Source organism: Xylona heveae (genome assembly GCF_001619985.1).
Source record: "Xylona heveae TC161 unplaced genomic scaffold L228scaffold_14, whole genome shotgun sequence".
Lineage (NCBI taxonomy): Eukaryota > Fungi > Ascomycota > Xylonomycetes > Xylonales > Xylonaceae > Xylona > Xylona heveae.
In genome coordinates this window covers 245,617-268,894 of record NW_017264206.1, presented here as the reverse complement: position 1 = coordinate 268,894, position 23,278 = coordinate 245,617, and the positions used below count along the sequence as shown (strand labels likewise).

The window sequence follows — 23,278 nt, the reverse complement described above, 5'->3', positions numbered from 1 at the left end:
TCTCCATATGTGCTGTATCGTGCATCTAATATCTGTTCCCAAAGAAGCATCAGGGAAAATATAAAACGAACAATAAGAGCTCCTTCAAGAAGAAACTGAAGTAAAAATTGAAAGTAAATGCTTCAAAAAATGTTCCGATTATGCCTTCCCTGAATAAAACAATTCCACCGCCAGTTCGCGCCTAGATATTGGAAACCATGTCCGAAAAAAAAAGAGATATGTTCATGGTGGTGAGATATGACTCCTGAGCGGCTTCTTCGCCGCCTTGTCATCTGTCGCTGGGGTTCTAAAGCGCAAGAAAAAAGACCCGAAATGTAAAGAAAGAGCTAGGGTAGTCGTGTTCATACAGAATCAAACCCTTGCAACACCCGTCTAAGAAGATGTTTGGATTTGATGGAGAGGAAACAAAATGGTGTGGAATACAGTCAAATTCATTCGATCAGCGCATCTCCATAGCTGGAAAGTACCGCGGCCCGGCGAAGCCGTATGCAATAATGCTTTGTATATCAATATTTTCATCCTGGAATGGACCCCAGAGCTTGATCAAGATGTATCGAGCAGACCTAGGGCATTGTTAGTTGGACATCAAAGTATAAAGCGCTATGTGGACCACTTACACAGGGGGGTCGAATCTAATGCTGATCTTGTTCTTCTGAGGGCGAATAAAGAATCTCGACAAGGGCATCATAATCTCGGGCTCGTTCTCTCTGCCATCATCGTGTCGTTTTCCCCCCCAAGGTAAGGAAAGTAGTTGACAGGGCGAGCTTCGTTTTCTGGACCGTCTCCCGGTCGATCCAAGAAAGGCGTGATGCTCTTGCAAGAAGCCAGCACTGCCACCTTCCTCGTCCTCGTCATTCGAATCATCCGAGTATCCAAACGACATGAGATCCCGCCGAGACCGATCCGCCAGATGGATAGGGCTGGTCTCCTCTTCTTCATCGGCGGAATTATCGGTGCTCTCCATGGTAACGTGAGAAGATGCCGGGTAATCTCTGTGACGAGGACTGATCGTTGCCACGTGTTGCGCCCACGAAGGATCACCGGTCTCGTCATCATCTTCATTGTCGTTCTCACTGGCATCAGAATCGCCGGCATTGTCTCCAGAGTCGCCGTCATTGTTCGTGCCGTATCGGGTAATCCACGAGCCGAGGTAATCCCGGGAAGAGCTACTCATGCTATCGAACAAGTTGTTCGGATGAGGAATATCGAAGCCACGAATCTGCCCAAGCAATGCCTGACGAGCCTGGGCCGGATTTCTCCTCTCATTCCGAGTAGACTGGCGGCTTGGAGCGGGATTATATTGTATCTTATACTTGGCCGTACGCGAGAAAAGCTCATCCGCTGTCATGGAGACAAAAACCATGCCCTCTTGAACACTGTAACAGAAAGTCAACAATCAAAATGCCAGCGGCGGTGGGCGTACAATGTGATCAAATGACGTGGACTTACGGGGCGGTAAATCCTCTTTCCGGTGCCTTGATGACCAATTTCTTCAATGTAAATGGCGACTCTCCCTGGTGTCGTAACACGAGGTTGCATCGGCTGCTCTTGGTACAGTAAACGCTCTTGTCGTTTCTCAAAACGTTATTCGCCCAGTACGCTCGCTCACCGGCCGCCTCGGCATAGTTTCCTCCATCGCAACTGACAATCTCCATCTTCAAAGGACCTGCTACAACCTGGCCAAAATGCCCATAGTGAAAAGTGTGAAATGATACATCCGAGGCATCGCTGTCGAGTTTTCGACGTTTGAAGCGACGGCGATTTACTTCTGCTTCACCAGAATATTCTTGCGCCGCAATGTCCGGGGAGGAGATGCGTATCGGTTCATTTAAAAGGGCACTGATGCTTGAGCTTGCTTCGGCCAGTCTAGCACCGGCCTGCTGCAGTCCGAGCAAGCTTGCTTGATAATTCTGCTGCGACCGTTGCCCTTGGAGTCGCCGATCGGAAGGAGTGCCCTGATGTCTATGTGATTCTAGTGGTGGTGAGAGAAGAGGTGGAGGTGGGAGGATAGAAGTTGATGGTAGGAGCGAGGAAGCGTTTGACCGATCATTTGCACGTAAATGGGCAATTCCCCGAAGAATAGCCCGGCGTCGACGACGCTCAGCCGATGATTCTGCAGGCATCCGAAAGGGTGGCGACGGCCCGACGTCGGTCGAACCGTTATTGGGAGAAGAATCGCGGCCCCTCTCCGTTTGAAGCAACTGCCGTAAATGATGCAGGCGGGCGGACAAATTGGGAATCTCGGCAGGGGAGATGGAGGGAAACTGGGGTGGTACCGCAGGTGCGTTGTCTGTGGAGTTTCCGGCAGCAGAAGACGCTGGAGGATAATCGAAATTGCCAGACTGAGGTGGGAAGAAACGCTAGTCAGTTCATTATCTTGCTGTCGTGTCCCATGTACGTATGACGAAAGGAGGTCGTTGTACGTAAAGGTTGAAAGGGGAGGGTGGAAAGAGTATCAAAGAAGTGACAGACATACCATGCTCGGTCCAGGCAATAGATAATGATGGAATGTAATGAAGCCGATCAAGTCATAGAATGTCTTGAAACGGCCTCAACTGACGACATGGAGTGTGAATAATATCTTGGTAATATCCAGACTGGGGGTCCTCTCTTGGAATACGGGAGAGTATGTATGACGGAGCGATAATGGCGGGGCGTCGGAGCGATGGTTTGAGGACTTGCTTCGCTCAGACAAAGGAACAGCGAAATTCAACGGTTTGGTCAAATCAAAATCCACCGAATACGTATAACTTGAAAAGAAAGTATTTCACTTTGTCTTTGGAACGTGAGAAAGGAGAGGAGATGCAGTTGTGAAGTTTGAAAGGGAATCATCCGGGTGTCATTCGGACTTTTGGGAATCCCCATCTATTCCGGCCGCGCATTCAGACCCAAGATGCAAGTGATATTCACCTCCAACTCGTGCTATCGACAAACAAACGCATACAGATCTCACCTCACCTACGAATCTTTCTTGCATTCCTTTTGTCTCTTATTTAGGACTCATTCCCTTGAAATCTTCTAGAGCATGATACAATCATGACCACCAATGGAACCAATGGAGCTCTTCCCGCCCAGGGTCTGGCCGGAGAGACTATTGCTGCTATTGCGCAAGCTCAAACTATCAGCGCAGGTGAGCTTTTTGGCTCTTGGATGTGGGAATAGAAGCTGACAACCGTTTCAGACGAAATAGCCCTCTATGACCGTCAAATTCGGCTTTGGGGTGTCAAGGCACAGGAAAAGTAAGCCTGCCGTTCCCCAAGCTTCCTTTTTCGCATGTCGCAACATTGGCTGATAAGATGCGACAACCTACGTCTACAGACTACGCACTGCCAACATTCTTCTGATTTCGATGAAAGCACTTGCAAATGAAGTCGCAAAAAATCTTGTTCTCGCAGGAATTGGCTCCCTTACTATTGTCGACCACGAGCTTGTCAGTCCTGACGACCTTTGTTCACAATTCTTCATCACAGACGATGACGTCGGCAAGAACGTACGTCCTCCCTCTGACCTACTCTCACTTCGCAGAAATATAAAAATTTCTTGCAACATCGCAAACTCTAGGCGTACTAATACCGTGACTATAGCGCGCCGACGCAGCGGCTCCTCACATTCGCAAACTGAACCCCCGTGTAACCTTACACGTCGACCAGCAGGACATACGCCTGAAGCCCCAGGAATTCTTCGGACAATTCTCTCTCATCATCGCAACGGACCTCGACTTTGAGACTCTCAACACTGTCAATGCGGCCGCACGTCTATCAAATCGCCCATTCTACGCGGCGGGCACGCACGGATTCTACGGGTATATATTCGCAGATTTAATTTCGCACGATTTTGTCATTGAACGGGAAAAGTCCAATGTGCCAACCATTGTGCCCAAGATTGAGACCGCAACACGCACCATTACTGCATCCACCACCAAAGAAGAAAGCGGCGGCAAGACAATTGAGCTCGTCACCAAACGCGAGCTGTACTCTCCTCTCCTTCTTGCAAACTCTTCTCCTTTGCCGCTAGAATATGTCAACAACCGTCGGCGTTTACGTCAGGTCACGCCTCTTTTGACCTGTCTGAAAGCGCTCTGGGAATATCAAAAGATTGTATCGGGCACACTTCCCTCTCATTCGCATGCCGATCTCGAGCTATTCACGACCTTAGCTACCGAGAAACATCGCGAACTGCAATTACCCCCTGAGTCGTTGAGAAGCGACTTTTTGCGCCGCTTTTTGCAAAATCTGGGAAGCGAAATCGCACCAGTGACGGCATTTCTGGGCGGCCAGCTTGCACAGGATGTAATTAACGTCCTCGGTCAACGCGAGCAGCCAATTCAGAATCTACTCTTATTTGATGGAGAAGAGTCCAGAGGGCCCGTATATGCTCTACATCCCATCTTTCCGACGCTGGATGCCGCTGCTGTTCCAGCCCCAGCTGCTGCCCCAACCACAGCTCCAGCTCCTGTACTAGATACGCCATCCCAAGTGCCACCAGTTGTGCCAGTAGATGCCGCTCAGCAGGTCACCGCAGAGATTCCTCAAATCCCGCAATTTGACGGATTTAGTGCACCTGCGGTGCAGCCTGTCCCAGAGATACCTCATACCACGCCAGCTCCGCTGGTTGACAATGCCATTGAGCAACCTGTGCAACCAGTCCCGTCAGCTCAGCCGGGGCAGTCGGGGGAGCCTACAGCGGAAGTCCCACAGGCGGCGCCAGTCCCAAACATGTCGCAGGCACCGCCGGCTCAGCAAGAAGACGGATCCACGCAGCCAATGCAGACGGACCAGTAATCGATTCAAAGCATATCCCCTACCTACTTCAAATTTCACTTTTCCGGAAAAAAATTACGAATATGTTTTCGACTGTGTCTTCGGTTTAAGACGTCTAGACTTTGAAAAAAAAAAGGTGAACGCAGATGACGGAGTTTGGCGCATTTTCGCGAAGATGATGACTGGGTAGCATCTGGGCCTGGAGCATGGACGTAGCCATGATGGCGAGTCAGGGTTTTGATTCTATTTTTAAAATGGAGACGAGGCATTGATTCATTTTCGGTGGACTTTTATATCCTCTTTTCGGGTATTTATATTTGAGAAATACTTCGACAGGCCATATGACAATATGAGCAAGCGCATTTCATTTCATCTTGACGTCGTCTAGATCCAGCTTGATAACCATGCATTCATGCGTTTATGACTTATGAACCTGAGACTTGACCTGTTCCTACCATCCATCCCTTCTGTAGGAACCTATTCTTCCTTTTTCCTGCGCACTTTCTCTCCCTCGTCTGCGCCGCTTTCCCCGCTCTTTCGACTCACTACACCCCATAGTTTCCACGCAATCCACGCTGCGCCAAGGAATACAACTAATATCGTGCCCCACTCGACGCCGGTGAGGCTGAGGGTATCCAGAACGGGAACATCCAGAGTGAGTAAACCATCTCCATGCCCATCAAGAGAAACATCGCCGGAGCCAATAGAAACCCCGTCAGCAACCGAATGATTAACTGCGGGAGTATAATGGAAAAACATCGTCCTGGCTCCAAACAACCCATCGTATCCCAGCTTGACTCTATCAAACGGGTTTCCCGCCATCTTTGTCCCCTCCTGGGCGGGACATGCCCAAAAGACCAACGGCACAGGGACATCTACGGTTCGTTTTCCGCCTTCGACGGGCTTCAGGTAGCGCAAATGCAGCGGCACATCAGCCGTGTCGTGGGCCGGGTCCAGCTCGATCAGCAATGAACTGCCCCATTGCGGAACTGCCCAGTCGGGGGCTTCGAGATCGGTGGCGCCGCTGAGGGATCTGATTGAGCGGATATGTTTGGATTGCAGGAAGAGTGAGTCCGAGAGCTGGTATTGGTCGGCGAAGAGGTACGAGGGGAGAGTCAGGTAGGCGTTGAGAGAGCAGGAATCGGGATCGGGTAGGGACAGTGGTGGTGATGAGGAGGAAGAGGAGGAGGAGAGTTGGGAAAGGTGGGAGAGTGGAGAATATGGAAAAGAGAGGTGCAGGGTGGGGTGCAAACCGCTGGGAGAGAGGAAGGATGTGTGGTAGACGGATGCAGAAGATGGGAGAGAGGGGACGTGGTGATGGCGGGAGGGAAATGAGAAGAGAACGGGACCTAGAGAGTAGGTTAGCTGAGGCTTTTATTTATGAGAGGGAGAGGGAAGTGAAGGAAAAGAAGGGAAATGAGGGAGATGTTAAGGAGAAGGGTAGGGTTCGGAAGGAAAGAGACGTACTAGGCTTCGAGTCCTGGCCGATGACAATAAGAAACCCGCTCAACGAGAGTTCTTCTTCCTCTGTGGGCAGCTCGTTGGACAGGATCCCGACTTCCACTCGGTCGTCGGCATGGGTTGTTTGGATTCTAGTGTTCCACGTGCCGTCGGTATCGGGGCCGTGGGCCCAGTATGCGCTCAGAATGACCGTGTTCGATATAGCGTCCACGTCAATGTCAAAGTAATCGGCGGAAGAGAGAGAAGCGGCTTGTTCATTGCAGGCGGAATCAGAGGCGGGGCAGAGGGATGCTTGGAAATATGTTATGAAGTGGTCGAGAGATGGGAGGACATGGTAGTATTGCTTTGCGGGGGACGAGGAGAAGCGGTCTGATAGCACGGGGATGTTGCTGAAGGCATTCTGCACGTTGTCAGCCACAATCTATATATGAGGATAGGAGAATACTGTCCCTACCTCTACAGAGTCGCATTTCAAATCTGAACTGAATGCGCGCTTCAGGGCTGGGCATAATTCCTCTCTAGGACTATTCAGCTTCAATTCATAGAGCAGCAATATAAATTCAAGATAACACCTACGTCAAGTTACTCGTGGGGGTATACAAGACATGCAGTCCGGGCGACACTCTTGAAATATACGGCGAGATGCTTCGATAGAACTCCGGCGACGACCAGCGGATATGCAGTTCGTGCGAATGCTTCAGGACATCTAGTAGCTAGAAATGCTCATTAGGATATGCTGCAAAGTACAGTTGCAAGCGTCGCATACCTCCGCAGGCAGCTCATCATATCCCAATGTCCACCGATGCTCCTTTGCAGCTCGAAGGTTGTTGACAGTCAAGTCGGACGGAGTGATATGGAGCTGCTTTGGATCGAACGAGTCTTCGCGTTTATGCAAAAATGTAATTCTCTGCCTCATGTTTCCGTATATGTTCCAAAGACCATTTCCTCGATCATAACAGAGAAACCAGATCAATTGCGCTGCGCAATCACGCAATGTTATCAAGAGCTCTAGCTCAGGCTGTTGTGACTGTCACCAGGACCCTGACGGAAAACTCCGCTCCGAGCTCCGACTTGAAATGATGTCGACGGCGCCATTTCAAGGCAACAGGAAAATAAAACAACACTTGTCCTCTCCATATATTTTACTGACTTTTCTTAAACCTCTCTTCTCCTCTTCCAATAGGATGCAGTAGTACGCTCGGGGGTTCTAATTTGAATTTCTACAATACACAAATAAAATGCATCTTCTCGATTTTCTGTACCCCGCCCTGCTGACCGTGTCGGCGGTTGCGCCCACGGTCGAGGCCACACGCAAACCCAACCTCCAAAGCGTGAGGTTGACAGATATCAAATCCCTCACACTGCGTAAGGATCGCATGACTGCGCATCGACGCGTTGCTGCTATTCCTCAGGTATGATCCCTACTACATCGCATTCTCCTCCGGCTCTTCTACCCCCCTTTTTCTCATATCGCAACCATCTAATATCAAATAGTTGAACTGCATCGGTGGCGACGCACAAGGCCTATACGACATTGACATACTGCGGTGCATCAACGCCGGCACATCCTACGACAACGACGACGTCGAATGGACATGCACCGCTTCTCTACCCGATGAATTCAAGCTCGGCTCCACCGACGTGATTTGCGAAGGATACCATTCTCCGGACGACCCGTTCATTCTCAAGGGCAGCTGCGGTGTCGAATACCGTCTCCTTCTCACCGACAAGGGTGAGGAAAAATACGGACATGGCCGTGGTGACAACGACGGTCGTCACGGCAGGCGAGACAAGGGATCGAAATGGCCCGCGATTGGTTTCTGGGCAATTTTCCTCACCGTGTTCGGATGGATCGTATATAACGCATATATCCGCAGACCCAGCGGCCCACAAGGCGGCGCAGCACCTGGTGGCGGACCTGGATATCCATGGGGCGGTGGTGGTGGCGGCGGCGGCGGCGGGCCCGGAGACGACAATGACGATCCCCCTCCGCCATACGATTACCCTGGAGGCGGGCCCCGGAAGGCAGGCCAGGCTCCCAATTCAGCTTCCGCTCCCCGCGGAGCGGGACCAGGATCCCAACAGGGAGGATGGCAAGGCTGGAGACCAGGCTTCTGGACAGGCGCTCTCGGCGGCGCCGCGGCGGGATACTTTGCAGGCAACCGCGGCCGGAATAACGGTAATGGCAGCACATATGGATTCCACCGCTACGGAACCGGCGGAAACGCATGGCACGGCACCACCACGTGGTGGAATAACGGCCGCCATGATGATCCTTGGGAAGGAAGTGCCGGACCACCCGGTGGCCGCTCCGGGTTCGGGTCCGGGTCGGGATCTGGTCCTTCGTCGTTTTCGTCGACGAGGCACGAGAGTACGGGATTCGGATCGACTAGTCGGCGTTGATTTTCTTACTTGGTCATACAATTAATTGCAGCGTCCATCACCTTACGTTACTATCCTTGTTCCAGTGCCATCCATTTTTCCTTACCGGTGGCCGTCCATTAATGGAGTGTCTATCACTATTCGGTGACTGTCTTTGTAGTTGCAGTGGCTATCCATTTATTTATACGTTGCCATCCTGTAGTTACAGTATCTATCACTATGCCGTGGCTGTCCTTGTAGTTGCAGCGTATTTCCTCGTAGTGTGGCCATCCAGTAGTTGCAGCGTCTATCACATCCTGTCTGCTCAACAACAGGTTGAATGGCTCAATCTTGCACTGTGTTATTACTTGTCCTGCCTGTCTTATCAAACTCTGCCTGTCTATATCCTATCTGGCCTAGCTTCTTTTTTCTTGTTCTGTTCTGTTTTGTTTTTATCATATCCAACCCATGTTTGTCATGCATTATACCTCTTCCATTCTTTTCTCTTCTCTTTTTCTTGTACCTGGTTTTTCGTTTTCTTGTTTTCTTGTTTTCTTGTTTTCTCGTCTTCTCATCTTCTCTTTTTCCTGTTTTCCTGTTTTTTCTTCTTTCTTTTTCCTGTCTTCTCTTTTTCCCATTCTATCTTTTCTCATACACTCGTTTTCTCGATCTCAACTCTGATCCTGACTCTGATCCCAAGCCTAAGCCTGAGCCTGAGTATTACCACGTGTCTGTGAAAGATATTAAAACTAGCCAGCTCATTACTCTTTCATCCTCTACAGTCACTGCGAATCAATATGCCAAAGCATCATATCAATACACTGAGGCGTGGTATCAATACACTGATGTGAGGTATCAATTTACAGGGTTAATCTCCACTCTAAATACATTTTTTTGCATGCCCTTACAGCAGTACAGAAAAGTACAGCGTGTGGACTTTGGACAGCTGGGATAGTGAATAGCACGTCGGACAACTGGGATCGTGAGATAGCAAAATTGCACACTAGCAATAGCAAAGTAACATAATAGTAAGTTAACAAAATAGTACTTTAGACAACTGGAATCACGAAATAGCAAATAACACAATAACACAATATCAAAATAGCAATAGCAATTGGGAACGTGACCAGGATCAGGACCAGCACCATATAACATCTCATTCAATCTATATATACTCTTCTTTTTTCTGCTCTCTCTACATCATGAACTGCAGCTCTGAAACGTAGCTCTACATCGCAGACGCTCCCATCTGGTCATTTTTCTCCATTCCGTAATCAATGACCCATCCAAGAAAAAGAACGTTATATTCATGACCACTGTCCAATAACGCCTGTGAAAATGCAAAGCGACCTTCTTCAGAAAGTAACCGAAGGTCACAAATAAAAAGGAGAAAGAAGGAAGGAAGGAAAGAAAAGAGGACAAAGAAAAGAAGAAAAAAAGCGGCAAGCTTGGACAACAAAAGAGAATATCGGGTCAAAGGTCTACAGAGATCGTTGAACCATAAGACTGACCCTTGAATCCTAAATCCTAAACGAAAGGGCGACACTTAGAAGAAAACGAGAGCCCAACTACTAACAAGCTCGTCAGTAAACATCAGTAACTAAGCACCAGTAACTCAGTAATCGCCAGTCTTGGCCCGCATGGCGGCCTTTTTATTCCCCTTAAAATGCTTCTTTCCGCCCGCCATGCCCATGGACCTGAGTTCCTGGGGATCTACACCCAGCTCCAAGGCCTTCAAAGTGCGCTGTTTTCGTCCACTCAACGGCTTTCCGGACGAGTGCTCTGCCTGGCCTTGCTCAGAGTACTTGTAACTGAACGGTTTCCGGTGGTAGTGGCCTGCGGCTCCACTTCCGGGGCCAAAAAAGCCTTTATCCAGCCTTGACGATTTCTCGCCCTGGACAGGAGCCATGGGGACGATCTCGGGGTGGTCCATGAGGGACGGGTCCTCGGGATCGCCTTCGCCAGTGATTTGTGAGACCGTCTGGTTTGCATGGGCGGCTAAAGCGGCGCGGCGCTTTTCAGGCAGGTGCGACTCGTCGTACATGTCGCGGTTAAAGTCGCGGGGATCAATGGCCGGGTCATGCGGTGGCGGGTGGCAGAAGAGAAGTTTTCCATTGACGTAGTCCTTGAGCACGTATCGCGCGGCACGGGACTCGTCGGGCTCGCCGTGGCCAGTGGTGGCGAAACCACGTGCGCGAGCATAGGCGCTGAGAACTTCCTGCGCGGTCGGAATGCCTGTGCCTCCTTCCTCGAGAGGCCGAGTGGGGATTTTCACGCCGTAGATGGCTTCGATGAAAGCCTGAGGGATACGTTGTGCGACAAGACCCGCAGGGCCAGTGAATTCGCGGAGCTGGTCAATGGGCAAAACGCCGCTGCAGACAAGCTCGGCTTTGGTAGTGGCGAAGTTGGGGAAGACGAGACCAGGGCAATCGCAGAGGATGACGGACGGGCTGAGGTGGATGGTTTGGAAGTGCTTGGTTTTACCGGGGGTCGCGGAGACAGAGACCTTCTTCGCGCCGATAAGCGCGTTAATGGTCGAGGATTTACCCACGTTGGGGTAACCAACGAGACCGATGACGGTTTTGCGCGGAGCGTCGGGGTTTTGTTCTGAGAAGTGTTAGCTCGGCGATGGGGCCTTTCAATAAAAGGGGAAAACGTACGCTCAATTTCGGGAGCATTCTCGAGAAAGAGTGCTTCTAATTCGTCCACGGTGAGAATGGCAACACGCTGATCCTTGGCGCCAGAACTGCTGGGACCGTCGAGGGTTTCTTCAGTGGTCCATTGAGCGTTCTCGTCCTGGGCGTCCTGAAGGTCAAGTTTCTTGGTCTCCTCGGCGAGTTTGTCCTCGCCGCCTGCGGATTGCTGCACCTGTTCCAGTTCCTCGGCAATAGACTCTTCGTCAGACTCACTCTCCTGGGCCTCGTTCCGCTCTTTGGCTAGCGATGCTGAGAAGAATTTGTAGTTGATGCCAGCTCTCTCAAAGTAATCCGCCCAGAGTGTTCGCTGCTCCACGGTCATCATATCGGCCTTGTTCACCAGCAACAAATTGTTCTTCCGCGGATCCACTTCCTTGACGTACTTTTCCAAGTCATCACAGCGGAAAAGAAGAGGGTTTCGGGCGTCGACAATCTGTACAATCAGGTCGGATCGCTCAATGACTCGCCATAATTGGCGCCAGACTTCGAGATTTCGCTCAAACGGGGTCATCAACAGGTCGTTTGCTTCCTGAAGTTCGGCAAGTCCACGTCTCCATTGTAACAGCGAGTCGCGCTCTCTCCTGTCGAGTTCTTGAGGCGTCGTAGTGTGGTCCCAGGGCGGGCGTCGGGGCACAGTCAATCGTCCACGATTGGCATTTTGTTTCTTCACTGCAGCGTTCTCCTCTTTTGCCGATAACAAGTACGGGTTCTTCTGATCGGTATGAATGATTTTCACATTGTTCATCTTTTCAGCTGTAAAGTCTGTACCAGCCAATTCGGCAGTACTGAGGAATTCGTCGAGAGCGCCTTGCTCAGTAACACTTCGCATCTTGACCCAGGCTGCATCTTCTTTTTCATGTGTGACATACTATGGCCTGTATTAGCATCTTCTTCCTGGGAAATTTTCAAAATAGGATGACATACTGCTTCGCCATCGGGGCCAACTCTCTGAATTCCGGGGGCTCCTCTTCGTCGGTCGGCACCTTTTCCTTTGCCAAACCGATCATTCATCAAGCTGTTTCCCAGCCCGACCTTGTTTTTTGATTTTGCCAAAACCATCTTGATCGTGAATTTCCCCTATTCTTAATCCTATCTGTGTTGGATTAAAGTTGAAGAGGAGGGGGAGAATTGTGGTAGAAAGTAGGAGGGGCAGAGACGGTCGGACGTCACTCGTTTGTCGGGATTTTCGCCTTTTCGGTCAAAATTATTATTTTCTTTCCTCTCCCTCTCTCTCCGCTTTGTCAGCCAAAATATATCCTTTCCCTCTCACACAGTAACAACCTTGCTGGTCAGCCAACGCACAACTTTTAAAGCATCGCAAGGAAGAAAATATTTTTCATTTCTAATTCTTCCTGCATGATCAGTCAACATGCCTCGCAATAAGTGGATGTAAGATTATCGCTCCCTTGTTCCTTTTCCTCCCCCTCCCAAATTCTCCGCCATTGGAAAAAAAATCCCCCGCTGATCTTATCGATAAAAAAAATATAGTGACAAGAAGAATGCCACCACATTTGCCCTGGTGCATCGTGCCCAAAATGACCCCCGAATCCATGACTCCGATGCCCCGGACATGGTCTTTACGGAGATCTCGAAGCCGGGAGCTGAGCATCATGGTAAAGACCGAGGGTCCTTGGAGGACGAACTAGGTCTGGATCCCGACAGCATCCGTGCCAACGAGGGTGAAGCCGCCAACTATGGAATCTACTACGATGACTCCAACTACGATTACATGCAGCATATGCGCGACCTGGGCACGTCGTCCGATGCGTACTTTGTCGAGGCGCCTCAGCCTGCAAGCAAGCAAAAGAACAAGCCGAAGATGAAGCTCGAGGACATGTTGCGCGAGACCAACCTGGACGACGCCGCCGACGATGCAAAGACGGACGCCTCGGGCAAGCCATCTCTGCCCGATGAATTGTTGCCATCCAAGAACATGCGCCACACGTCGTATCAAGAACAGCAGGACATTCCCGATGCGCTGGCTGGGTTCCAGCCGGACATGGACCCACGACTTCGAGAAGTCCTCGAAGCGCTCGAAGACGATGCCTATATTGATGAAGGCGAGGACAAGGACATTTTCGGCGAACTCGCCAAGGGGGGAGAGGAACTGACTGAGGAAGATTTCGAAGACTTGAATTGGGGCGATGCGCCCGAGGACGAAGAAGACGAGGGCTGGGAAACCGACGAGACTGCGAAACCGGACAAGGAATTCAAGACGGCCGCCGCGACGAAGCCTGACCACGAGTCGGCAGAAGATGGAGATGAGGGCCATGGTGACGACTGGCTGCACGAATTCCGCGAATTCAAAAAGGATCAAAAGGCCAACAAGGCCGCCGTGGCTGCAGCGCCCAAACCCAAGCCCGCTACCCCTTCTATGGCCGATGGGCTGTCTTCCATTGTCACCGGTACTTCCGCACTTACTAGCGGCCGCCGCAAGAAGCGCAAGGGCGCAATGACATCGACCTCGGGTTACTCGATGACGAGCTCGTCGATCTTCCGCACAGAGGGCCAGACGCTGCTGGACGACCGCTTCGACAAGATTGAAGAAGAGTACAACGAGGACGGCGACTATGATGATTTCCCCGATGACGATACCGCGTCAGTGGTCACCGGAATGACGGGCATGACGGGCCAGTCGAGTGCCTCGACACAGCAGGGTCCTATGCGTGGAGACTTTGACTCCATCATGGATGATTTCCTGGGTGGATATTCCATGGCCGGGAAGAGGAGAGTGAAAAAGGGCGGATACCAGACTGGCATCGAGCAATTGGACGAAGTGGTGAGTATTTTGTTCTTTCCCTCAAGACACGGCTAACATCTTGTTACTTCTAGCGCCGCGGTCTCGGTCCCGCAAGACTAAAGTCTAAGCAACGTACTTGACGCCCTTTAATACCATTCAAACATCCCTCTCTGTTCCTTTTCTTCTCTCCCTTTTCTTTCATCTACCTATAGTTCCCGACGTGGGAGCGTCGCATCTCGCCTTGCTGGCCGGCTTATGCCCAAATATTGCTCTCTTTCTGCATATCCTGGCGTTTTATATAGATTTTCTCTTTTTCTCCCCTTCTTTTCTCTTTTTATTTCTTTTCCTTTTTTTTTTTCTCTTCTCTCAGATGGGATGCATTATATCTAAACATGGATCACCGGGGCATAAATGGATTTCAAAATACCATGCAGTTAAAATAAAAAGTTCATTGCATTCTATAATTCTTCTCTATCCTCTATCCTCTATAATTCCACTCTATTCTCCCTATTCATTCGCGAGGAAGTCATTGATTTGTATTCAATTCCCCCACATCCGCGGGATCCAATTCCCGCTCAAAATCCACACTCTCTCATAAACCGCTTAGAGCGCATTAACCCACTTAAGCGCATCCTTGGGGTCGAGTCTGGTAGTGAAGTCAGGCTCGACAAAGGTGTTGCGGACGGTACCAGTCTGGTCCACCAAGAGGGTAGCGGGGACGGGGATGTCGAGGGTGTTCTCGCCCTTGCGCTGGGCAAAGTCCAGACCCATCTTCTCAAAGGCGGGACGCACCGACTCGGGCTGCTTGAACACCAGGCCGAGCTGATCCGCAAACTTGTTGCCCTTGTCGGAGAGCACGGGGAAGGCAAGGCCGGCCTTCTCGGCCGTGGTCAACGAGGTGTCGGGGGTCTCGGGGGAGATGGCGACCAGGGTGACGTTCTTGGCCTCGAACTCCTTGAGGTTCGCCTGCAGGTGGTGCAGCACCACGTTGCAGTACGGGCACCAGCCGCCACGGTAGAAGGTGATCAGGATGGGGCCCTTGGAGAGCAGCTCGGTGCTGGAGACGTCCTTGCCCAGAGCATTGGGCAGGGTGAAAGCGGGCAGCTTCTGGCCTGGCTGGACGGCAGAGCCGCGGTTGAAGGAGGCGGCGAAGTCGCCCGCGGCGGCGCCAATGGGGTCGCGGATCTCGGCCGGGGCCTGGGAGAATTGCTCGCTGACGGCGTTGAGTTCGGTCTGGATAGACATGTTGTTGTTGTTGTTGTTGGTGGTGGTGGTGGTGGTGGTTTGAGGTTGGGCTGGTTTTTCAGAGTCTTTCGGGGACGAAAGACGGGAGAATTTGGAGTTGAGTTTGGAGTTGAGGCGTCGCAGAGGAGCAACGATGTTTTTCATAGAATGTGAATGGAGATTGTTCTTGAGAACGGGTTATGTTTGTTGTTGTTGTTGTGAAGTGATTGTTTTGGAAGAAGATGAGATGTGATGATGATGATGATGATGAGATGAGAATACAGAGATGCGGACGAGCGTCCTTATATCTCTTTTTTCTTGAAGGCATTGCATCTTCTCAAAAGTATTCGTACGTTAGTAATAATCATTAGTTATTGCAAATTCATAATCCAGATTGTCGAGTGTAGAGTATGTAGTATGGCGTTTGCTGGTGTAAGTCGTGGCTCATAGTCGTGTAGTGGCTGGTCAGTATAGTAATCGTGGGGAGGTAGAGAAGTGTAATAGAGTGTAGAGTAATCAGATATTGTTTACTCATTTGGCAATTACCAAGTGCACAAGCATACCGTACAGTAGGTAACTTACCCCTCTGGTGCGGATGCGAAGTGGACCCTGACGCCACTGGCATTTGACATTGCCGTGGCCAGTGCCGTGGTCAGTGCTTCATTGGATGGATGCCCGATTGCTTGATTTGGAATTACAGAGTTTCCAGAATATGAGTTACCTCTGGACTATACAGAGTACGCACTCTACGGTCTACTTGGAGCACTTGAACATTCTGTGCAGTGTCATTCTTTCTCATATTCTACCGAGGTACTGAATTAGACATTTGATCCTATAGTGGAAGTTTCTTTACTCGTACGCAGAAATACTGCATATCATACATAGTTATAGTTGCTACTACTGATCACTACTATAGACAATAAACAGCACATTGTTCAGTCTTCACATATACACCTTCTATAGGCAATCGTATGACCATAAGGATCAATGATCTTGAGTAGCTACAGACTATAGTCATTTGGACGTAGGAAGTGTACTTGTTGTATACTCCGTAGAGTGCGTGGTCGTTGTTTACTCCGTACTTGGGGATGAAGAAGAGTTGGAAAATGGCGGCAGGGGTCGTGATAAGAACCCTGGAAGTTGATCGATTTATTAGGGTTAGTCTCAGGAGAAACTATACACTAACCTAATCTATCGCGTTATTCCACTCTAATCCGATTATTAATCGTCAACAAGCCAATCAAGCAGCAATCAATCATGCAACATTTGTCAGATGACGCCTGACACCGTACGGAGTAGTACCATGTGTCTCGGCGAGTTCGCCGACCTCGCCGAAGTCGACGGCGACTTTCTCCCAAGCATAACATTGTCACTTTATTCCCGACAGGGTATACTCTGTACTATTGTACCATAGTAAATATTCACTGTACAGACCTGACAGCCAAATACGAGTATGTCTTGATGCAGATTGTATGGTATATGTCGTTGTATTTGACTGTTTTTAAAGTTGAATATATTCTATATCGGCATCTTTACTTTTAAATATATAGTATATAGTATATATAGTAAATAAAAAATAGAATATGAAAAATTACATCTCATTGAGCTCCTCAACCGACATACAAGTAATTTTTATTCATTGTCAAAATGTGCTGGAGGTGCTCCGTAATAAACCCTCCAATCTTGCAAACGAGTTTACTCGAAAGCCATTAAGATTCTCATCAAATCGACAATCCCGCTTCTCATCATAAAGCACAGCTGTGATACCTTCAGCCTGCGCCGGACGCACATCACGTGCTTCATTGTCGCCGATATACACCATATCTGCCGGCCGAATGCGGTACTTCTTTAAAACGACAGAAAACAAACCATCAACCTTGGACTTTCCTACCTCGTTCGTTGTGACGAGGACGTCAATATACGGCCGCAGTCCCAGCTCGTGGACCGTCCATTCCTGAGCGTCCCGTGGACCTTCTGTGACAACAATGATCTTTTTGCCAAGACTCTTGAGCTTCTTGAGGAATTGCAGGGCGCCTGGCTTCAGGGCCAAGCCGGCCTGTAGGTTGACTTGGTAGACGTCTAGGAGTCGGTCTAGTTTTGCGTCAGAGATTTCCAAGTTGTGAGATTGCAAAAGACATGAAAATCGTTCTCTTCTGTAGTCTCTCGATGTTCGGCCGTCCGCGAACGCATTCGCCGTCTTTGACTGTAGTATGTCCTTGTATGAGGCCCGGAGGGCATCTCCGCTGACGCCGCCAGATTCTTCTGCGCCAGATTGCTCTGCGGCGCAGATTGCCTCAAATACTGAGGAGGATGCAAAGCCGGATGCCTTGCGGAACTCGTGAAGGGTGTCGTCGAGATCGAAGCCGAACCAGGATTTGGTGGCCAAGCATGATCGTAGGGTGTTTAGATGCGATGAGGATGAGGATGAATCAGAGGTGAGATGGCCGCCCTCCGCTTCAATGCCCCCCATTTTGACTTGCCGAAAAATGTGAAATTATTAATGTTCGGTGCGTGTGACTTTTATTTTCTTCTGCAAATTTGGAATTGGAGTCCTTCTTTCTAAATTCTCAGTTTATTTATTTATTTATTTTCCCTTTGAGGACACGAATTATTATCAGTTGGCAGCACCATGGTCCATGGCGCAATTCCCCCCACAAATTCGCACTAAAAGCGGAGACCCAGACCCAAAACACGGGACGACAAGGCTGAATACGATGCCAAAATACGTGTCAATGTACAGCACAAGAACATTCAAGTAGTTTTGTTTGCATTATCAAGATTTATATAGACTACTTGTATTGATTCAAAGAAAATAATTTGAAGAATATCCTTACTTCAAAGTTCAAATGGTACGAGTACGATAAAAATTAAGGGGAAAAAAAAAAAAAAAAAATAAGATTAAAAAAGAAAAAAGGGAGAAAAGAAGAAAAGAAAAGAAAAGATAAAGAAGACTGGACTACTTAGCAAAGACATTGACTAGCGATAGTTGTGCGTATATTTCTATAGCTTGTATTGTATCGTACAGTTCGTATTCTATACAATTTACACCAGATCATACAGACTATATCGTTGCTATGAATCTATGATGGTTCCGACGTCCAGAATGCTACATACCACATCACTCGGCTATGCAAGGCATATCGAGAAACACGACAACGTCCACTGCTAATCTCAAGTCCCAAGTGGAAAAGAGAAAAAGATCTAAAATGACAAAGAGGAGAGAAGACGAAAATAAAGATCTCGAATTACAACGCCCCGCCCAAGGCGGTGACAATCCACATAGCCACTCTGACTCTCCAGCTGACACGTCTCTCTGTGCGCGTGAATTCATCCAAGTCAACAGCGCGCGCGTGTTCTTGCAACCACGCTTCTTCTTCTCCGAGACGTTGCTTGAGTTGCGGGTTTGTCGTGACGATGAGCACGTTGGCTTCGAGGTCGAGGGTATAGCTGCGTTTGGTATAGTTCGAAGAGCCGATGAGGGATATGCTCGGTCCGGACCCAGACGGTGGCTGCTCCTTCGGAGTCTGCTCCTCAGCCACTCCCTTCGGCTCAGAGGGTTCGGAGACCGCAGTCGTGCCTTGCTGGCGCTCAGAGTCAGACTCGGGCAGAGTAATCCACAGCCCCTTGGCATGATACGTCCATCCACCGGGCTGTCCAACGGTACCCAATCGCCATTCTTTGAGTTCGATGTGATTGCTTTTGTCCGCAGGATGTTTCTGCCGCTCGGCTCGAATGACGCTCTCCAGAAAACGTCTGGCTAAAAGGGTATACGCGGGCGGCAACATGCCAGAAACACCCTTTGACCCGTAGAACCCATTGGCCCAGGGACTAGCAGTCACTACGGTTCCGCGGGCCGGGTTGGATGCGAGTAATAGGTTTTTGAATTCTGGCGTAATGTTAAAGTACCCTGCTGTAAATGTCCATGAAGAATTTGCGAGGGCTGAAGAGGCGAGATGGCGTAGGACAGTAGCTAGACCGGGTTTCTCAGTCGATGTGTCCGGGTTGAGAAGCGGCGTGAATTGCGAGAGCGGGTAGATTATCGTGTCGGTTGTTTTAGAAGACGGAGACGAAGACGAAGATGAAGAAGAGGTGGGAGGAAGAAGTTCGGATTGCTTCGTAGTCGCGGTAGCGGGCTGAATGAGGGGGTGCACTCTAGCCCCAGCCGCGGAGACGAATGCCTTGGGTTCTTCAAGAGGTGACGGAGCCGCGTTAGATTCGGGCCATTCCAGTTTGTATCCGGCAGGTTCATCGGGACGAGGTTGGACTCGGAAACTAAGACTCGAAACCGCGTCGTGGATTTGACCAAAGTAGAATGTCACTTCCTTGGAGCTGAAAACGTGATATCTGTCCTGGCGGTTGGTAAAGTAGTCGGTGGACAGGTTGGCCCTAACAGGATGATCAGCAATTATATCATAGAGGTATCCGCAGGACTATGAATGGATCAGATTGCTCCTGTGACTTGGAGGCATACCCCGAAAGTATTATCTCGTCGTCCACCCCGTAAAGCTTCATGTGCTGTAAACCCCAGCCCTCGTTGATGCGCCGCGGGATATACCTCTTTCGAATACCAGTAAGATTCGGGGTGTGGTACATGCGGATTTCCACGCGGTCAGGGCCAAATTCTGTCACGAGCGGCGCAAGGAGCGAAGCGCAAGATGGATTGGGCGTTTCGCGAGTGCCGCGCAAAGCGTCTGTCAGAAACGAGACTTTAAGCTCTGGCTGGTTGAGGAGCGCTTGTCGAATTGTCGAAATCTAAAAAATATGAGAATTGAGAGTGATTGGTCAATGCGGGAAAGATTTAGTCGTACCAAGTCGTGCTCAGTCTTGCCAATGTACAGCGTCGACAGAAAAATGCGATGGCGCGCATTCAGAATCTTCGTCTGTAATAAACGCAGATGCTGTCAGTTTACCTGAACGCCAGTGAGATTGTAAAATGATTTGTACCTTGAGAGTCTCGTAGAATTGACTCGGTGTGCGAATGATTTGAACCTGAGACGCTTCAATATCGAATCGTGGGGCTATCCTGTCCAGTTCGCTGGTCAAGCCTGCGAGCACATTTGGTGGGGAGCTCGACGCCACGGGATTATGGGGACCGGAATTGGCAGAAGTGGCTGAAGAGAATCGACGGCAGCCCACTCTTCGGATGCCCGAGAGGGGCACTGGTTGGCGACGACATCGCGCCAAGGGCCGAGCGAGCATCATGATCCTCTGATGAAGGAAGCATGAACTCCATGATCAAATCTCCGGATCATGGAAATTTGGTGTTTATTGGTGTCTCGTCGGTTCACCCGATTTTGGTCTCTTTCGGTCCGCTCTCGGCTAGTCGATTTTGGGACTAGCAACATGTGGGTTTAAGGGCCTCCTCCTCCCCAACCCCATACTCTTGCCCCAGATTATTGTACGTCTAGCACAGTTATCCGTCATTCCATCATGTCGACAATCACGAGAACTCTGCGCAATTTGCGCAAGATTGGTATAAAGGTGAGAAAATGATAATCAACTTGTCCACATTATCTGTAACCTTTAGAAGCTAACGACTACTAGGAATATGCCCACCAAATGCAGGTATGACGTCTGGCAATGACTTCGACTGTGGCTCAACTGATTCTTACCATTGCTGTCATGACATAGTACATGGGTACGCTGTATATCGTCGAAGTCCTGATGGCAGATTCTCACAATATGTAGGCGATACTGTCGCTGGAACGTACGTCGGTACAGACCGATGGGGCAACAAATATTATGAGAATACAGACGAATTACCCTGTATGTGGCAAAACAAGAGACAATTATCAGCATCAAATGAGCGTAGCGACTGATTTTCCAAAGTGAGGACTCGCTGGGTAGATTACAAGTCCAAGGAATTTGATCCGTAAGTCGAGAAGCTTCCTCATAACCGCAGCGTATGCTAATCGTGTTCTTTTAGCTCTCAAACCGATCCAGGCTGGTAAGGATCAATGGTGTCACTCTGATTGATGCTAGAGCACTGCCTTACAATGGATCTCTAGGCACGCCTGGATCGCCTATATGGTGGACAAGCCACCTACCCAGGACCCGATTTTGCAGACCAATAAGCGCGTGTGGGAAATCCCTGGGCACCGTGCTAATATGACACTCTCGCGGGGTGCATTCAAAACCTACAATACGTCAGTTGCTTTAGAGCTGGCCATGTTAAATATTCAGTAACATGCTGACAACATTACAGGACAAAACCCAAATACAGCGCGTGGGAGCCGGTAGCCAAGGACCGCGCCTGATTTACACATTGTAAATTCCTATCGATGATTATGAATCTAGACATGTTGTGCAATGCTTTATATTCTCCTGTTTCTGCATCTTGTTCATCAGTCCAGCATATATCACGTATCAATATTCAATTCTTGGGTCTCAACCCCTGTATACATCCTAAATATGGGCCAGATCAAAAGTGATATGATTTATTCAAGGATTTAGTGCAACCCTGTTATGCATGTTGCTTTATATTGGCCATTGTCAACTGATAACAAGCGGTGATTGTTACAATGGGTGGATTGATTGCGGGGTGGTGCATGACGAATGTTGCCATGTGCAGCTGGAAGTCTAACGATGGGAAGCGGAAAAGGAGTGGCACAAATGATCGGCAATGTCACGGACCGCCGTATTAAATGGCCCACTGATCAATAAGGCTATCAAAACAGCGATAGCCCTCAGGAATAGGTTCAGCCCCTCGACCCAAATCTTTTGCGCAACCTTGACCTCTAGACCGTTACTAAAGTCTAATACTGGCCCTTTAAAATAGCGTTTCCTTGTGCCGTGTGAACAGAGCTGTGGTGACGAGAGAGACGAGATGGAAATGATCCGCTGAATGAGGAACCGCTGTGGTAACTCCATGTGTCCGTAACATATGCAAATGACGATGGCGGTAAGCGAACCGTTAATATGTCAAAGTATGCTGTATGACTCAATTGTCGTTGTGGATGCAAGTCAGTGTTGACACAATTATGCAGGTATCCAATTTCACATTTGATCTTTAGCCAGGGAAAAATGAGAGGGCTGCCAAATACGATTCTTTTTCAAATGCACCATTGACATTACGCATGTCAGCTTCATCATTGTTGCGCGCCATCCTCGGCAGGACTCTCCTTGATTTCTCCCTTTCCTCCAACCCATCTTCCCATGCCTAATTCTCCAGGCATCGTGTCCCGGAATCCCCACCGACTGTAGAGCTTTCTGCCCGGAGGGTCAGCGAACAAGTTAATGTAGAAGCCTGGCTCGGCCGTTTGTTGCACGCGACGCATAATTGTATCCATCAAGATATTTCCAAGACCTTTTCGCTGATGTGTTGGGACCACAGCGACATCGGAGACATGAAAGTACCAGCCTCCGTCTCCGATCACACGAGCCAACCCAACTACTTCCGTAGATGCGGCTGACGAGGTTTCGGATGTAACTGGAGGAGCGTATGTGAGATGTACGCAGTACCAGCTACCGTCCAATGCACGTCTGCCCTGGGTCGGCGTAACGGGAGTGAGGCCGGAGACACGGCGGATATGCAAGTATGCATCCAAAGGCGGAGCGCCGTCATGCAACTGGTAGCCCTCGGGGAGTGGTAGTCCTTGCACAGACATGATGAGTGTTGGGGATAAGGGGCACTGTCTTGGTCCAAGTCGAGTTCAAAGGAGATGATAATCAAGTTTGAGCTGACAGGAAGAGAATTTTCAATAAAGCAACAGGAAGGACAGGTTTTATGAGGCAGGATTAAGTCAAGGGTCAAAACAATGATGAATAGCACGTTGTGGTGTTGATCATGTACTGGACACTGAAAAGCGGTGGTGCTTGGTACCTGATAACCAACTGTCGGACCTTCCCCCTTTGGAACGAGGGGCCACCTCCCCGTCAGTTTAAAAGTTTAGCGAAGAGATAGCGCAGTGATGTGATGCATTGCATCAACGTTATAACGGTGTATCAACCATTTTTATCTAGTAAAATCACTTTCATTTAGTCATCACTGATCCCAAAAGACGCAACTCCGCTAGACGAAACTGCCATTTATGGTA

The 23,278-nt window shown here is 49.5% G+C and overlaps 13 protein-coding genes across 13 annotated transcripts; 4 read left to right on the top strand and 9 right to left on the bottom strand.

Moving 5' to 3' along the window:
* Positions 1–439: 439 nt before the first annotated feature.
* L228DRAFT_271436 (hypothetical protein) lies at positions 440–2,474 on the bottom strand (the record flags this gene model as incomplete). The annotated part of the gene is made up of 4 exons (XM_018335533.1): positions 440–563; positions 618–1,376; positions 1,450–2,342; positions 2,469–2,474. 4 exons carry the CDS (start codon positions 2,472–2,474, stop codon positions 440–442), a joined length of 1,782 nt encoding a protein of 593 aa, XP_018184737.1.
* Positions 2,475–3,036: 562 nt separating this feature from the next.
* Positions 3,037–4,781, top strand: L228DRAFT_241853 (hypothetical protein; the record flags this gene model as incomplete). Its single annotated transcript, XM_018331366.1, has 4 exons — positions 3,037–3,130; positions 3,182–3,239; positions 3,319–3,490; positions 3,585–4,781. The coding sequence occupies 4 exons, from the start codon at positions 3,037–3,039 to the stop codon at positions 4,779–4,781; spliced, it is 1,521 nt and encodes a 506-aa protein (XP_018184736.1).
* Positions 4,782–5,064: 283 nt separating this feature from the next.
* Positions 5,065–7,193, bottom strand: L228DRAFT_263942 (PIG-X-domain-containing protein). The gene is made up of 5 exons (XM_018334535.1): positions 6,988–7,193; positions 6,798–6,934; positions 6,676–6,739; positions 6,228–6,621; positions 5,065–6,109 (listed from the first exon to the last, which is right to left on the bottom strand). The coding sequence occupies exons 1-5, from the start codon at positions 7,135–7,137 to the stop codon at positions 5,238–5,240; spliced, it is 1,617 nt and encodes a 538-aa protein (XP_018184735.1). The 5' UTR covers positions 7,138–7,193; the 3' UTR covers positions 5,065–5,237.
* Positions 7,194–7,459: 266 nt separating this feature from the next.
* On the top strand, positions 7,460–8,624 carry L228DRAFT_271433 (DUF1183-domain-containing protein; the record flags this gene model as incomplete). Its single annotated transcript, XM_018335532.1, has 2 exons — positions 7,460–7,633; positions 7,716–8,624. The coding sequence occupies 2 exons, from the start codon at positions 7,460–7,462 to the stop codon at positions 8,622–8,624; spliced, it is 1,083 nt and encodes a 360-aa protein (XP_018184734.1).
* A 239-nt stretch (positions 8,625–8,863) lies between these two features.
* On the bottom strand, positions 8,864–9,403 carry L228DRAFT_251281 (hypothetical protein). Its single transcript, XM_018333524.1, has one exon. It carries the CDS (start codon positions 9,218–9,220, stop codon positions 9,065–9,067), a length of 156 nt encoding a protein of 51 aa, XP_018184733.1. The 5' UTR covers positions 9,221–9,403; the 3' UTR covers positions 8,864–9,064.
* Positions 9,404–10,197: 794 nt separating this feature from the next.
* On the bottom strand, positions 10,198–12,289 carry L228DRAFT_215269 (putative large subunit GTPase 1; the record flags this gene model as incomplete). Its single annotated transcript, XM_018330072.1, has 4 exons — positions 10,198–10,527; positions 10,561–11,189; positions 11,243–12,146; positions 12,203–12,289. The coding sequence occupies 4 exons, from the start codon at positions 12,287–12,289 to the stop codon at positions 10,198–10,200; spliced, it is 1,950 nt and encodes a 649-aa protein (XP_018184732.1).
* A 358-nt stretch (positions 12,290–12,647) lies between these two features.
* Positions 12,648–14,158, top strand: L228DRAFT_241849 (Low temperature viability protein; the record flags this gene model as incomplete). The annotated part of the gene is made up of 3 exons (XM_018331365.1): positions 12,648–12,667; positions 12,767–14,057; positions 14,111–14,158. 3 exons carry the CDS (start codon positions 12,648–12,650, stop codon positions 14,156–14,158), a joined length of 1,359 nt encoding a protein of 452 aa, XP_018184731.1.
* Positions 14,159–14,470: 312 nt separating this feature from the next.
* On the bottom strand, positions 14,471–15,660 carry L228DRAFT_251278 (AhpC-TSA-domain-containing protein). Its single transcript, XM_018333523.1, has one exon. It carries the CDS (start codon positions 15,405–15,407, stop codon positions 14,622–14,624), a length of 786 nt encoding a protein of 261 aa, XP_018184730.1. The 5' UTR covers positions 15,408–15,660; the 3' UTR covers positions 14,471–14,621.
* Positions 15,517–15,901, bottom strand: L228DRAFT_47784 (hypothetical protein). Its single transcript, XM_018336625.1, has one exon. It carries the CDS (start codon positions 15,865–15,867, stop codon positions 15,625–15,627), a length of 243 nt encoding a protein of 80 aa, XP_018184729.1. The 5' UTR covers positions 15,868–15,901; the 3' UTR covers positions 15,517–15,624.
* Positions 15,902–16,765: 864 nt separating this feature from the next.
* Positions 16,766–17,824, bottom strand: L228DRAFT_251276 (HAD-like protein). The gene has a single exon (XM_018333522.1). The coding sequence runs from the start codon at positions 17,710–17,712 to the stop codon at positions 16,885–16,887; it is 828 nt and encodes a 275-aa protein (XP_018184728.1). The 5' UTR covers positions 17,713–17,824; the 3' UTR covers positions 16,766–16,884.
* Positions 17,825–18,216: 392 nt separating this feature from the next.
* Positions 18,217–20,503, bottom strand: L228DRAFT_286034 (CDP-diacylglycerol-glycerol-3-phosphate 3-phosphatidyltransferase). The gene is made up of 4 exons (XM_018336406.1): positions 20,187–20,503; positions 20,051–20,122; positions 19,714–19,994; positions 18,217–19,628 (listed from the first exon to the last, which is right to left on the bottom strand). Exons 1-4 carry the CDS (start codon positions 20,442–20,444, stop codon positions 18,488–18,490), a joined length of 1,752 nt encoding a protein of 583 aa, XP_018184727.1. The 5' UTR covers positions 20,445–20,503; the 3' UTR covers positions 18,217–18,487.
* A 134-nt stretch (positions 20,504–20,637) lies between these two features.
* L228DRAFT_251272 (NADH-ubiquinone oxidoreductase subunit B17.2) lies at positions 20,638–21,862 on the top strand. The gene is made up of 8 exons (XM_018333521.1): positions 20,638–20,723; positions 20,787–20,807; positions 20,874–20,880; positions 20,931–21,008; positions 21,072–21,114; positions 21,169–21,189; positions 21,251–21,388; positions 21,448–21,862. Exons 1-8 carry the CDS (start codon positions 20,673–20,675, stop codon positions 21,497–21,499), a joined length of 411 nt encoding a protein of 136 aa, XP_018184726.1. The 5' UTR covers positions 20,638–20,672; the 3' UTR covers positions 21,500–21,862.
* Positions 21,863–22,330: 468 nt separating this feature from the next.
* On the bottom strand, positions 22,331–22,849 carry L228DRAFT_271426 (hypothetical protein; the record flags this gene model as incomplete). Its single annotated transcript, XM_018335531.1, has 1 exon — positions 22,331–22,849. One exon carries the CDS (start codon positions 22,847–22,849, stop codon positions 22,331–22,333), a length of 519 nt encoding a protein of 172 aa, XP_018184725.1.
* Positions 22,850–23,278: the final 429 nt, after the last annotated feature.